This window comes from Theobroma cacao, chromosome 4, assembly GCF_000208745.1.
Source record: "Theobroma cacao cultivar B97-61/B2 chromosome 4, Criollo_cocoa_genome_V2, whole genome shotgun sequence".
NCBI classification, from domain to species: Eukaryota; Viridiplantae; Streptophyta; class Magnoliopsida; order Malvales; family Malvaceae; genus Theobroma; species Theobroma cacao.
In genome coordinates this window covers 15,420,894-15,435,664 of record NC_030853.1, presented here as the reverse complement: position 1 = coordinate 15,435,664, position 14,771 = coordinate 15,420,894, and the positions used below count along the sequence as shown (strand labels likewise).

Below are 14,771 nucleotides of genomic sequence, written 5' to 3'. Positions count from 1 at the left end.
TTGTAGAAACTTATAACATATAAATCTAAAGGAAAGTTATGAAATTAGAATAATTAATTGGGTAATTAGGTACCCATGAAGAAGATTTTAATAATTTTTTTATCTAATCAGATATTTAAACAGGTTAGGATAATTAAAAGGTAATGAAAATGTATTAAGGTTAAATTAGAGTAGTAATTTTTAAAATTATTCAGATAGTTAATAGGGTTAAGATATTTAATTTTTAATAAGATTAGAGTTCGAGTATCTCAAAATTAATAGGTACCCTACCTGTTAATATCTTTAACTAAAAGAATTCTAATGCTTCATTTAATAAAACAATTCTAATTTCAATGTAAGTGAAAATTTTTAATCCAATAAATAAGGGTAAAAAAGAGAGATGGTGGACCAAAGCCCATAGAATAATACCCCACAAAATCATGAATATATGATTGGAACACTCAAGTCTTCAAAAAGCAAAGTCCAAGCCCATTGTAATCATCAAAAGCCCACCGAATAAACTTCTTTATTTTTATTTTTTAATTGTTTTCTCCTCAAACGTGTCGGACTCTCCCTTTTACAACAAAAACATAACACAAAAACAAGCCACAGCTCTTACTTGTTAGCTCAAGAAATTTTTGTGATAAAAGAAATAACAATGCCAAAAGGTTAAAAAAGACTCTTCCTTTGTTTCCTTCTCTCTCTGTCTTTCTTCTCTCTCTCAAATCTCAATAGCCGGCCTTTGCTCATTCAATTCCAGTTCTTCTTTTTCTCCTTATAATTCAATCTCAAATTGAGATTTGAGATTGAAAGTTTCAATATCTTTGTGGTGCTTTGAAAGGAATTTAATCATTTGGGTACTAATAAAATCACCTGATCTTGAGGTGGAAATAATTAAGTTGTTTCCTTTTTGAGCTTTTATGAGGTGGGTTTGATCTGGATTTAGAGTTTGGGTTGGAGGAGAATTGATAGAGTTTCCGTTTTTCTTTATAGGGTTGTTTTTACTTTTGGCTTTAAAATTCTGGGTTTGATTTGAAATGGTCTATTTCCATAGCTCAATCTCAGTCTGCAAGTCGGTTGACCAGGCTTCCTCAGCTACAAGCATGGCAAATTCTGTGAATTCAAATGATTTTGTTATGAATACCAAATCATCATCATCATCATCATCATCATCAAGGAACAATTTTTACAAGAAACAGAAGGTATTCAATTCACCAAGTTGCTTAAAAATTCCATCTTGTGAAAGATCAAGATCTGCTGCCATTGATGTTGTTATCTTAATTGCTGTGATTGCTGCTTGTGGGTTCCTGTTATTTCCAACTATAAAGTGCATATCTCTGAAATTGATTGAATTCATTGGAACTGCCTTTTATTTGGTTAAAGAGGAAATGATGAGAACTCCAATGATATATGGATCTATAGGACTTGGTTTTTGTTGTGCTGCAATAGCTGCTTGGGTTTTGCTTCTGTGTACAACTAGGAAATGTGGGAATCCTAATTGTAAAGGGCTTAGGAAGGCAGCCGAGTTTGATATTCAGTTGGAAACTGAGGAGTGTGTGAAGAATTCCAGCACTTTGGTTAAAGATGGTGTTAAAAAAGGACTTTTTGAGTTGCCCCGAGATCATCATAAGGAATTGGAAGCTGAGCTAAAGAAGATGGCGCCGGTTAATGGAAGAGCAGTGCTTGTTTTTCGAGCTAGGTGTGGCTGTTCTGTTGGCAGATTGGAGGTTCCAGGGCCTAAGAAGCAAAGAAAGATCAAGAAATAGGATTTTGGGATATGATATAGAGAGGAATTAAAGCAATACAGAAAGTAGTCATAATGCAGAGAGGAGTGCCTTCTCTGGTTAGTTTAATCAGAAACTATGTTGTCTTTAAATAAGCTCTCTTGGCAATAAGTTGTAAGGATTATATACAGTTGGTTATAGTGGAGAATATAAGAATCCTTTCGTTCATTTATTTTAATCACTATTTAATGGTAATTTACTTCTTAAAGCTTATGTATTGGGTTCTTCATGTTGCAATTTATTTTATGTAGTTATAGTTTTTAGAATTTCTTTTTTATTGATTTTGGTGATTGTTGAAGTTTGACACTTAAAAGATATTAAATTATTATGCACTATGTTGAACTATTTGATTGGTGCTTGTGTTAAATTATGAGAAGAAGAAGAAGAAGAAGATTGTCAAATACTTTTTTTTCCTTTGAGATGTAGATTGTTAAATTCTTAAGGTAACTATTGAACTAAACATATTTGAAAGTGCTTGATTCTACCTAAGACGAAATAGTGATTGTTTTGGTGTACCATATAGCCCATGGTGTTGAATATTTTTCCTCATGGTAGTCTGTCCTTTATATTAATCAGGATAAAAACAAGTAAGGTATACTATAGGGCTCATAGGGTCTTTTGAATATCTAAGCATCATGATTTTTAATCTGTTTTACTCACAATAGAGAGTGTTATACTGTCGATGCAGATAGTCAGCGTCTATTGTCCTATGATCATTCCTCAAAGATTGCATCATTTCCAACTTATGTTTGATAGATCTGAACTCCTTCTGGTAATTCTGGCAAGAATTGAGAAGCCTTAGTTTCTTTTTTCTTTTCTCCTTGCTAGAACTTCATGCTATGTTATTTATCTTTGTTAGGAAGTGCAAGACTTTAAAACCTAACAATGTTTACCGGCTAATTCAATATTTTGCCACTTCTGAGGAATTAGTTTTTGGCACAGATGCCAGACTCGTTTGATCAGATACATCTGAGGCATAGAAACCATAACTTTGCCTACATTTCGAGCTTCGTTGTAGTATTTCACAAATAACAATAACTTCATTGTAAATTCCTGAACAGATATTTCGAGAAGATTAAATGTCTCTTGTGATAGTCCATCTAGTGTTATCTACCAAATCTTCATGTTCAATTGTCATGTAAGTTGGTAGAACATATTCTTTTCTACTTGAACAAATATGTGAATATCATATTATACCAGTGCAGCAATTCTGCTCTTCACATCCTGGTCGGACATTAACTAATTGATTTCTTGCGCTTTCTCTTATTCTCACATCTAAATCCATCTTCCATACTTTTTAGTTAGTTACATATCTTTTAATGGACCACCATATAAGAAAGTTGATTGTTATATTGCTTACAAGTCTCCTCTTTCATGTCACCGAAGCCTTTTGTTTAAGCTAAAACTGCCTTTCGTCATGTTGGAATATTTTAAAGTGAGAAAAGGGCAAGATGATCAAGCATGTGGAGGTATGGCAAAGGTAATTTCACTTGCTTCCTTTCAGTTATTCCCTTTTTATGGTTAAACAGCATTTTATTACTCTGTTGTAGTCCAGCTGGTTCTTATTAGTCTTAGCTGTGAGTGACAATTCTGGAACAAAAAATCAAAAGCAGGATTGGATTTTAAATATCTTTACCCAATTTTCTTTCAGCATTAGAGGGTAAACGAATTTTGCTTTGTGTCGTGGTTTAACTTTAGTTCAACCTTGTGAGTGTAAGTATGATGTTTTTCTTTTCTATTTTTTCCATGAAGAGAGTTATTGATCAATGTAAAATCTGCTAAATTTTAGATAATTGATAATTAAATAGGTTTAACTTGGTATAATTATTTCAAGATGCTGGTTGATTTGATTTAGCAAAGATATTGCTGAATCAAACAATTTGATGGAATGGATTATCAAAGTCCAAAAGTGCTTTTTTTCGTCTTCGCTAACATACTGGTAATAGTTACTGGTTTAATGCAAATTAAGGCTTAGATGACCTGAGTTTAGCTGTAGTTGAGTCATAATACCAGAAATCTGTTAGTGTTATATGATTTATGGACTAGCCTCTGTAAATTCCTTGTTTGTTCTATTTGTACATTATATGCAACACCAAAATTTTTGCCTTGTTAAATGATTTAAAAAATACGCTTCCAAGCAATCTTTTATTTCATAAAGCAGGATAGGTACACAAGTCAATGAAATTGGGAAGCGCATCTTTATGTTGAATCACCCAAATGCTATGTACTTTTGCCAACTTAAATGATTTAGATACCATTCCAAGCAATTTTTTATCTCATAAAGTAGGGGAATACAGAAGTGAATGAAATTGCAAAGCTCCATCTTTATATTGAATCACTCAAGTAAAATGTACTTCACAAACAATATTTTTCTTTATCAAAGTTTCTCAATTGAATAATGGTTGTTAGTTTATGGTTGTTGTAAACTAAAGAAGCAGAAAGAGCCAAGTATTGTTGAAGCTTTAAAGATTTGGTGAATTTGTGTGCTTTCCTTATTTATTTATATAATAATTCTGTATTGAATCCGATTTTACATTATGCTTTCAAATTTTAAACTCTTTCTACCTTTTGCACCAGAATGCCTAACTTTACCACCTCTCTGTGTTAACCAACATAGGCGTTGCTAGTTTTCAGATATATAGTGATAACTGAAGGCAGCTAAAAGTTCTCAAATTAGTGAAGGATAGGCAGAGTTGGAAGCAGCAAATTTTCATCTTCACGGATTTGAGTGCCTTGCTACAATTTTTGTGGGGTTTCCAGAGGCTGAAAACTGTGTGAGTGGTAATGTTCCATGTATTCTGCTAATGCAGAGTCCATTCAGACAGATAGACATGTCAACTTGGACAATCCTTATAATTGTTGAAAGGAGGTTTTTCTCTCTCCTGAAATTTTAAATCATTGTAAGAACTCATTATGTTTAGATAAGATTCAGTTAGTGTCTGTTCCATGCTTCCTTATTACCTTGTGATTTTGGGGGGCAGGTGCCGAGAGTCAGATGTGGTAGTGCTCAAGGAATTGCATGAGACGGACACTAACTCTTAAAACAACTAGTGCAGAGATTGTTACAAGATCTTACTTTTCAATGGCTGTTGTATTTAGTTTAGAGTAGGTAGCTTCTCTTTTCTGTTGCATTGTTCTCAGGCTGGTAGTATAAAATAAAGAATGATGGTGATAGAATACCATAGACAAAACCCTAGCCTAAGCTCTTTCCCTGACAAAGTCAAAGTTCTGACTTTATAATTAGGCCGATAGATGAAATCCCAGGTATAGAGTTGCTTGTTTTGGAGCTATTATTACTATCATCTAACTCTGCAACCAAATTAGGATTTGGTTTGTGTCATCCCGGTTGGAGAATCAAAATCTATTCTCATGTTATAAGTGATTCTCATCAGTCATCATATACTGAGATCAGCACTCATGGAATAAAAAAGGACTCAGATCCATACGTCAATCATGAAGCATAAATTCCAGGTTTTGGGAGACTAAAATTTCCAGGACATGTCTCCATATGTGGATCCATAAGAGCTTTTGCTTTGGGTCACAAACAGTACTTGGATGATTCCATACACTTATCATCACTATTCATATGTGCATTCGCGTGTTTCCCTTTCTCCAGGGATCTCAAACCCGTGTTGTACATGTCTTTGTCCTAGGACAGCCTGTGAACATACCCATGCTATCCGTTAATGTCTAGCCGACCTCCATGAGACTTTGGCCACAGTTTTTGTCAGAGAAAAAAAAAACATTGAAAGGGCCATGTTCATTTCCCCTTTATCCGTCAGCTGTAAGGACAGGAGATGATGGTGATTACTTAACAAACAATTATGCAACTTGCCTAAAACCATAGTCTAGTCCTTGCTAGAAAAGCTAAAGAATAAGCCTTGTTAGTGGCTCACGTCTATTTGCCAACAAAAACCAAACCCAAAACTCACACTGCCCACAGAATTCGCCACTAACACTGTATTGTAAAGGGAAAGGAAAAACACAAAGGAGAAAATGAGAAAAGAATGGAGAAAGGAAAGGGGACTACTTCATTTCTTTCTCCCCTATGATCAAAAAAGATTGAAGAAATAATACGGTAATAAAAATGCTAGTAAAACAATTAATTTAAGTGAAATGATTTCCTTCTTCCAATAAGAAAAATTAAGACATAATATTTGAAAAGATCCTTGAACTATTCACAAAAATTTAAATAAATTTTTATTTTTTTATTACATTTAATTAAGTCAATATACTTTTATTTTTGAGTTAAATAAGTTTTTGTGATTAATGGTTGATTAATTGTTATCAGTCAAGATGTCATTTGTCATTTTATATCCATATAACATTGACATAACATTAATGTGTGCGCTGATGCGATAGGTGAAAAATATCATATGATCATGCCATATCAAATATTAATATCATTCATTATGACATGCCAGCATATCTCGTTATGTCACATGATATAGAATGATAAGTGATATTGTAATTACTTAATAGGTTCAACGTAAAAATTACAAATAGTAAAATAATAAAAATTTATTTGAATTTTAAAAATAATTTAGGGGGTGTTTGGAGATAATTTGTAAAAAATGAAATAAAAAGTGAGACTAATAAATAAAATAATTGAACTCCCTTTTGTATCTAACAGAAACTAAAATCCCTTTTGATCTCTAATTCTTTGTACATTATAGTCCCCATCTTCAAGGGGTAAAAATGAAAAAATACATTCGTTTTAAAAAGAAAATAACAAAAGCAAGCTGATTTGTTTCAGTTGCCATCCATGTCTTGAGCTGAACAGTCATCCTCATCAACTTGATCCGAACCCACATGCAAACCCGCCATAGCCATCAAACTAGTAAAAGCTAAAACCGACCGTACAAATCCTGAACCAATCTCCCCGCCTTCCAAACTTTCCTGACCACGATCACCGCCACTGCGATCGCCTCCGCTTTCCTCCTCCTCAGCGGGCATCAAAAACCTACAAACCGGGCATGACCCGTGTATCCGGAGCCACTTTTCAACACAACCCGAATGAAACACGTGCTTGCATGGGGTCTCCCTAGCTTCTTCATCAACTTTAAACTCTTCCAAACAAATACTGCAATCTTTGCCACTCTCTTTCACTTTTATCCTCGGCATGGCTTCAATGGAAGCCTTCGAAGCCGGGGCAGGCGCCGCCGTCGCCAAGGCGAATTACGAGGAAGACAATCCGAGGAGGTTTTTGGATTTGGGTAAGATCCGCCATTTGAATGTAGGAGCAAACAAAGAAGAGGAAACAAGAGACTTCTTTCACTTGTTTGATTTAAGAAAAAAAGAAGAAAATTTTATGAAATAAAACTGGAAGAAGAGAGAAGATTTCATATAGGATTGGAGGCGGTTCTGGAAAGTTCGAACAATGTAGATACGAGGATGTTTGATGTCGTACGAGATTACGTTGAAGTTTCATGGGACAAAGGCGGGGGAATCGGGGAAGATTTGGGGACGTGGCAAAGAGGTGACAAGTCAGATGTGTGGAATCCTAAAGGACTTCAACTAGAAGTTATAATGTGGTTTTTTTCTTTAAAAAAAAAGGGTTGAATTCGTGACAATTTTAATTCAAACTAAATGATAAGATATTTCTGATTTCTATGAGCAGTATATAGTTTGTGATCTTAACTCATAAGTAGTTTCACATTACGGCTTGATGATTTCTCTTTTTCATGGAATTGTTATTAATTTTCAATCATAAATTGTTACTCAACTTTCTTTACATTTGTGATAGTAAAAAACTCCTAAGATATACTAAAAGATTATTTATTTATATATAAAGACGATAATTGCGTGGGTCGAGTTGTTTTGAATTAAATAAAATTTTAATGGTTTTGGATTTGAATTATTTTTTACTTGTATCATTTTGAATTCAGATGATGATTTCGAGTTAAAATTATTTCGGATTTGATTAATTCTAATTTGAATTATTTTAAGTTTAAATTTTTATTTTTTTAAAAACCAAATTAATTTGGTTTTGGAGGAATTATTCATATTTAAGTTATTTTAGAATAATTTTTTGAATCATTTGTATTCAATTTATTTGGGATTTTAATCAATTTGAATTCAGGTTGAACGAATTTGAGTTGTTGATTTTTTTTTTGATTCGAATTGGGTTAGATTTGGAATTGGACAGGTCAAATGGTTTTTTCAATTCGGATCAACTTTGCCAACTTTGTTTATATATTTGTTTCATATTATAATGAGTTTCTTAAGTAAAAATAAAAATATGGTAAGAATATTGTTACGAAATTACGAGAAAGGAATGTACTTAATATGTAAGTAGTTTGCTTCATATATTTGATCGAAGATATTGTCTAAGAAGGAAAGAATTGCTTTAAAGTTTTAGCACATATGTTTGGAAAAATATTTGATACATTGACTCCAAATCTTAACATCTTCTTCCTGGGATATTATTTTAAAAGAAATAAAAAGTTCATAAAATTAATATCAACTTTTTATTTCTTTCAAAATGATAGCTTGCTAATGAGGTGTCAGGATTTTGGGATCTACTCATCTATAAAAGCTATACATTGTCAGATATTAATAAGTTTAACTAATTTGCTTTATATTTGCAAAATCAAATTGGATAACTTATTCTTATTTGTGTGATTATCCATTCTAAAGTCTAAAATTTGATTTTATAATTTCAAGATTAATTAAAATATATATAGATATATATCTAACTAAAAACCTTGTCATGAATAAAAAAATCTCTATAAGTAATTCATTTTTGAATAAGAAGGATTTTAGTTTTTTATGCTTGGAAGATATTTGTAGGGCTTAATTACAAGCACCTTTACAAAGGGAATTGAATTAGAAGATAGAATTCGACTTGATAGGAGATTGAATGTATATAACCCAGGTTTTAAGTAGGCAAATCAAGGGCTTATTTAACTTGGTATACATCAAGGTATTGCAAATTGTAATTGTCGCTTTGACTAGTTGGTTTTGAAGGTTTTTATTGGTATGGAAATAAGGAAATTACCATTTGATGAAGTGAGAAAAAAAAAATTCAAAGGATTTAGCAGTTTACCAACTCTTGAGTTTTGGTTTTTTCTTCCCTTGAAAAGGGAAAAAGAGCAAAGATGTTTTATAAACTTCAAGTTTGCTTACCTAATTCCTCTTTCTGATTCAACAATAAATGAGAATTGGCTTGAAAATTTTGAATGCAAATATACAATCTTAAGTTTCCATATATATAGCAATTGCTGCATGAAAATGCTTTGATTGCAATTACTGTAATATTGTATATTGACTCATCTCTTTGTTTTCAAATTATATTATACAATTATGAAATCAACCCCAAATTGTGTTTTAAGTTTCTTGCTTAGTTGTCTCATCATATCTTTCTTTCAAATCAGTTGTTAAATTAAACAACTTATAACTTTCCTTTTTCTTTTATTGGATGAGACTTTCCATATCTACTTAGCTTCTAAATAAATTTTTTTCTAGTTTGAAGCTCACCACATGCATGGTATATTCTTGTTCCATTTTATTTTTGGCATTTTCCATTTTCAAGTGTAATTAATAGTAAAGTGGAGAAAGCAAGGTATTCTAAGTAAGTACCTTCTAAGCCACTCCATCTTCTTCTTCCTTTTTCCTTTTTATTCAATAGGCATGTGACTTGAAAAAAAAAAAAAAAAAGGAGTCATTCATGCATCACATGTGTAAATAGTTAAAATTACACAATTTGTAAGTATCATAAAGTTGTAAAGTTTATGAAACTGATAAATTACATTATAAAAGATTATTGAAACCATTTCCAAATAGTGGGTGAGAGTTAGGTAAAAAATTTTAAATTCGTATCATAATATATTTTCGGCATAATACATAAGAATGTTTTAAAATTATTCACAAAAAGTCAAATAAATTTTTATTTCTTTATTGCATTCAATAAAGTATTATATTTATATTTTGAATCAAATAGACCCTTATAATTGATGGTTGATTAATTATTATTTATCAAGTCGTTACTTGTTATTTTATGTCACTTGATATTAACGTGGTATGCTGTCATATCATAATAAATGGTGACGAGACATGTCCATGTGACAATTTAACCCCACACATTAATACCATGTAAATGCCATATTTTGACTAATAATTATTAGTCAGAGTCTACATATTTGATCCAAAATAAAAAAAATTTATTTAATTTTTTTAAAAAATAATTTAAGAATTTTAAAAAAATAATTTAAGAATTTAAGCATCATCAAAACAATTGAACTTACATACATGTAATTGGTAGGTATTAAATTTTGAAATTAATTAGTAATATATGGATCCTATTAACTACTTTATTTTATTTTACCCAATTTTAGCTTTCATCTTATGTACCAAACACATTTATTTGTAAATGTGAAGTTGTTGCACTCCACTAACATCATTAAAATATCCATTTCATAAAATTGTTCTGTCGTTTTGTATTTTTTTCTTTTGAAATACATTGTATAGTATGTTGTTTTCTTGGTAACAAGAAAATTATGAATGTAAAATAAGTTAGACTAAGGGTAGGTTTACAATCACATGCCTGAAAGAGATGACCACCTGCTAACTTGGCATGCAGCCTAAAAAGTTTAGGTGGGTTATATTATATCAAAAAATAAAATAATATTATCCCAAATAATTTATAATTAATTAATACTATTTCATCTTTTTTTTAAAAAATAATTCTATCTTTTATTTACTTATCTTTTAATTTAATACATAAAAATTCAAGACGAATATATTCAAGGTTAGAGTAAAAGAGTTTCAAACCAAAATCCTTTTTATTTAAAAGTTTTGCTTTTTCTTATTTATATATTAAAGAAAATGCGAGCGGGCGGGGGGGGGGAAAGAATAAGATACAGCACATGCCATTTCAGTACCCGGTTCACCTGAACCGGAAGGAAGATCCGGTTTAGTCCCCTGTTAATTTCACCGAAAACCAGTATTTTCCTTTCCTTCCTCTCTTCTCTTTCTCTCTCTGAATACAAAATCTAGAGGACAAAGCTTAAAAATCTGATTGTTAAAATACAGTAAACGTTCAAAGAGAGAAAGAGAGGATACTATAAGTTTGTAAGGACGCCGGAAAATAGATTTGTGGGTTTTTCTTTGAAACTCACAAAAATAAATAAGAAGAAAACATAACACCCCGGAGCTCCAGGCCGGTTGAGAATTCGATGGACTCTCTGGGTCCGAATGGGTTTGATATCTGCGAGATTTACAGGCGATTCTGTGGTAATTTTTTTTTAACTTTTCTTTATTTATTCTCCAGATTTTACTTCGTTTGCTGTATCCCTTTAAAAAACAAATAAAGCGTTTTGGTGTAATGTAAAAAATGAGAATTTGAAAATTTCTATATTTTTGGTGGTTTTTTGGGTGTAAAAGACCGAAAACTGTATAAGGGTTCTTGGGTTTAATAATTATGGGGGAAGGGAGTTGAAATGGTTTTTTTTTCTTTAAGTTTAAACTTTAGTTGATTTGAATAATTGTGAAAATATTAATGTAATTTAGCATCCAGAAAATTTTAATAAAAGAGAAGAAGAAAATATGGGTAATTTAATTGGGTTTTAACAAATTTTAAGCAAGGTTAATTTGTTTTTAGTAATTTGATTTGATTAAACAATTGGTTAAATGTTCACAGTTTTCAACTGTTCAGAATATTTGTGCTGTGATTGGGATGCCACTTTTTTTTTTCTTTTTTTTTAAATTTTATTTGGTTGGTACTTTTTTTTTTTGGGGGTGGGGGAGGGAGGGGGTTGAGGCTCGAAAGGGCTCTTGCTGTCATTTACTTAACTTTTGAACTGTCTTGCAGAACTTAGAATAGGAAATGATTATGTTTGTGGTGTAGAAGGCTATCGACAAGATGAGAATTCACAAAGAGCTAAATTTTCTAGGGATGCATTGAATCAGCTTTTGAAAATGGTGGAGTCAAGGATGCACACAAGGTAGTACACATATCTATAATCTGTATATAGGAGTTTATCGAGTTTGGTTTACCCTTAGGAGGATTGGAGAATTGGTTTTTTAGTGTTAAAAGACTTGACAATTATTCTCATGGACAAACCAGTATGATATTGAAGGGATGCCATGTGAGAACTATCATTCTTAGGTAGTTCTTGTCTTAGGTACATTTGATTTAGCTGCAACTGTTGGAAACTACAAATCACATCTTAAGGTTGAATTTTGAAGACTCCAGCTTGATCCTGAGTTGCAATAATCCCTTGTAGACCATGTTACACATCCTGCATGTGCGTAGACTACTACTCTATCATTAATGATAATGTGTAAACCAAGGAAAAATTTAATCTAATATTTGAATGAAAAATATATTATGGCCCAAGACAGAATTTTTCTCAAAAGGAAGGTGGATGGCAGAAAAAAGATTCTGTAGCCAGTCTTGTTTATTGGTTATTCAGTCATAATTCAGTTGCACACTAGTGATTGTTGCATTTATTCAATATTTTATTTTGTTTCCTTTGACAGGACTGCAATCTTTGATGAACTTCTCAAGCTTATGTTACAACTAGACTTGATGGTGAGATTCCTCTTCATTGAAGTTCTTTGAGGGACAGATTTAACTAGAATTTTAGACTCCAGTATGAAGTATCTTTGCAGTTCTTCACTTTTCTACATTGGTTTTATGTTTTGATATCATGTTTTCCATACTGAAATTTGACTTGCTGTTGTTTCTTGTAGGTAGACTTTTCTGAATTCTCGTGCTTCTATGATTTTGTTTTCTTTGTATGCCGGGAAAATGGTCAAAAGAATATTAGTAAGTTTTCTCATACTACTTAGTTAAATGCAAATGCTTTTATTGATTTATCCCTGGAATAAATATTGAGGATATGTAAGCTGTAAATTATGATAAATTTTTTTGGTCTTGTGCTTAAATCTCTTCTTTTTGTGGCATGATTGATAGCTGTAAACAGGGCGGTTGCTGCATGGAGATTAGTCTTAGCTGGCAGGTTTCGATTGCTTAACCAGTGGTGCGACTTTGTTGAGGTATGAGTATGACTGATACTAAGTGGCCAACCCTTTATGTTTGTCTCAGAGGCATCTTTTGAAACTCTTGGTTATTGTTCCAACGTATAAGATTACTGTAATCTTTGCATTAATCTTTCATTAGAATTGTGGCATTAGTTGTTACTTTATAATTAAATTGAATGACATTAATGATTTATTATTTAACATAGTAGGTAGAAGATTTTATCTTGTACTTCATTCCATCATAGAGGGAGTCACTTCTCTGCTGTTCCAGTTTCAATTGTTAGTGTGTAAGAAGCATTCTAAAAGTCTTAGTTTGGTTGCCTTATACATGTTGGAAAATCATTATACAGGGCATGTGAAGCCGTGCATGCCAAGTTAGTGAATTTGAATGATAGTCGTCTCTTGGGCTGGTTATGTATTCTGTTTTTGCACTATTGGTTTAAGTTGAAAGAATAACTGCATATGACCTACTGCTAATCTCTTGATTAAGGCAACTAATGTTTAGATTTCCTCTTAGAAAAATCAGCGACACAATATTTCTGAGGATACCTGGCAGCAAGTTTTAGCTTTTAGTCGGTGTGTGCATGAAAACCTGGAAGGGTATGATCCTGAAGGTATTAAGTTTCCTAAATCTGTCTTATGGGCTCTCATGTATTTTTGCCATGTGGATCTTAGTTTGGTTATTTTGCAGGCGCTTGGCCTGTTCTAATTGATGACTTTGTTGAGCATATGTACAGGTTTGGTTTCTGTATCTTCAGCACTTTCCTTTGATCATTGCTCTTTCTTATTACTTGGTTTATCTTTAGGCTATGCAAATTCTTATTGTAATTTTTTTAGTATTTATTTATATCATCCTTGTATGATTTTTCTTTTCAATTTTGTATTTTATTGATGACTCTTGTATGGTAATGTTTTGGCTAGACGTTTAAACCCCCCTACTTTCCATTGCAGGATTTCTGGGTCCAATAAAGATTCAAATGTTTTCTGCAGCTGTGATGATTCAGATTCCCAGTCGTGCACGTATGAGGACTCATTGCCGGGTATGTCAAATATTAGTTTTTGTGTTCACCTTTAAATAAGTTTCCTACTTATACCGAAACAGCAAGTGATAATTAATGTTATAATGATATAATGTGGCAGGATTACGGGTATTTCCTGGGTTGAAGAGGAAGCTGCCCGGTTGTCACAGTGACATAATGGAGACCTCAGATCCACACTTCTCCAACCCTGCCGACTTGTTGAGTTCTAAGAGAAGCAGGTTGATAACGCACAGAGCAGTTAATAGGGAAGATAATCGTACCCGTAGTTCATCTGATGCCTCCTGCATGGAAGTTGTTAAACACAGTAGTCCAATGGTTTCTTCCAAGTCTCCATGTGCAGTTGAAGGTTGCCTGTCAAAGGGTTTCGCAGGGCTCTTCTCAAGTCGTTCGTATATGCAGTTTGATCGGGAAAGAAGAGTTTCGTATACATAGAGCTCCCACCCGAGAGAGTTTAAGAATTATGGGAAAATATGCTTTGCGAGTCGTATGATTTTGGGGGTTTTATGATTTTGTGGGTTAATTTCCTACGTTTGTGGGGTGCTGTCATTCCTTGGTTGATGCATGTTACATTCCTCTTCTGTTGTAATCCAATAACTAATAAAAGAATTATGCTACATTTGATTCGTATTTCTTTTAATAAGAATATTATATTAAAATAAATTAATAAGTATAAAATAATATGTGACATTAAATTTTTTATTGGAAGTTAATGTGATAGTAATGAAAAATTTAAATTGTAGAAGAGAAAATAAAAATATTCCAAAAAAGAAAAATGAAAAGATAGAAATGGTGGGACCTGAGGTGTTACTATTATCAAGCCACATTGCTGACTAAGGAGGCAGACGCTATGAATTCTTGCCCAACATAAATAAAATAAAATAAGTCTTTAATTTTATCATCAATAATAATAATAAATCAATCAAATCTCAAATTAAATTAGATAAGTCACTTTTATGATATTTTTCTCTTCTTTCTATAAATA

General features: G+C 32.2%; 3 protein-coding genes across 3 annotated transcripts; 2 read left to right on the top strand and 1 right to left on the bottom strand.

Moving 5' to 3' along the window:
- LOC18601532 (uncharacterized protein At5g19025) lies at positions 585-1,976 on the top strand. Its single transcript, XM_007032498.2, has one exon. It carries the CDS (start codon positions 1,017-1,019, stop codon positions 1,743-1,745), a length of 729 nt encoding a protein of 242 aa, XP_007032560.2. The 5' UTR covers positions 585-1,016; the 3' UTR covers positions 1,746-1,976.
- LOC18601531 (E3 ubiquitin-protein ligase RING1-like) lies at positions 6,415-7,046 on the bottom strand. Its single transcript, XM_007032497.2, has one exon. It carries the CDS (start codon positions 6,885-6,887, stop codon positions 6,516-6,518), a length of 372 nt encoding a protein of 123 aa, XP_007032559.2. The 5' UTR covers positions 6,888-7,046; the 3' UTR covers positions 6,415-6,515.
- Positions 10,606-14,416, top strand: LOC18601530. The gene is made up of 9 exons (XM_007032494.2): positions 10,606-10,997; positions 11,575-11,707; positions 12,246-12,297; positions 12,459-12,534; positions 12,682-12,764; positions 13,267-13,363; positions 13,441-13,486; positions 13,701-13,789; positions 13,890-14,416. Exons 1-9 carry the CDS (start codon positions 10,940-10,942, stop codon positions 14,219-14,221), a joined length of 966 nt encoding a protein of 321 aa, XP_007032556.2. The 5' UTR covers positions 10,606-10,939; the 3' UTR covers positions 14,222-14,416.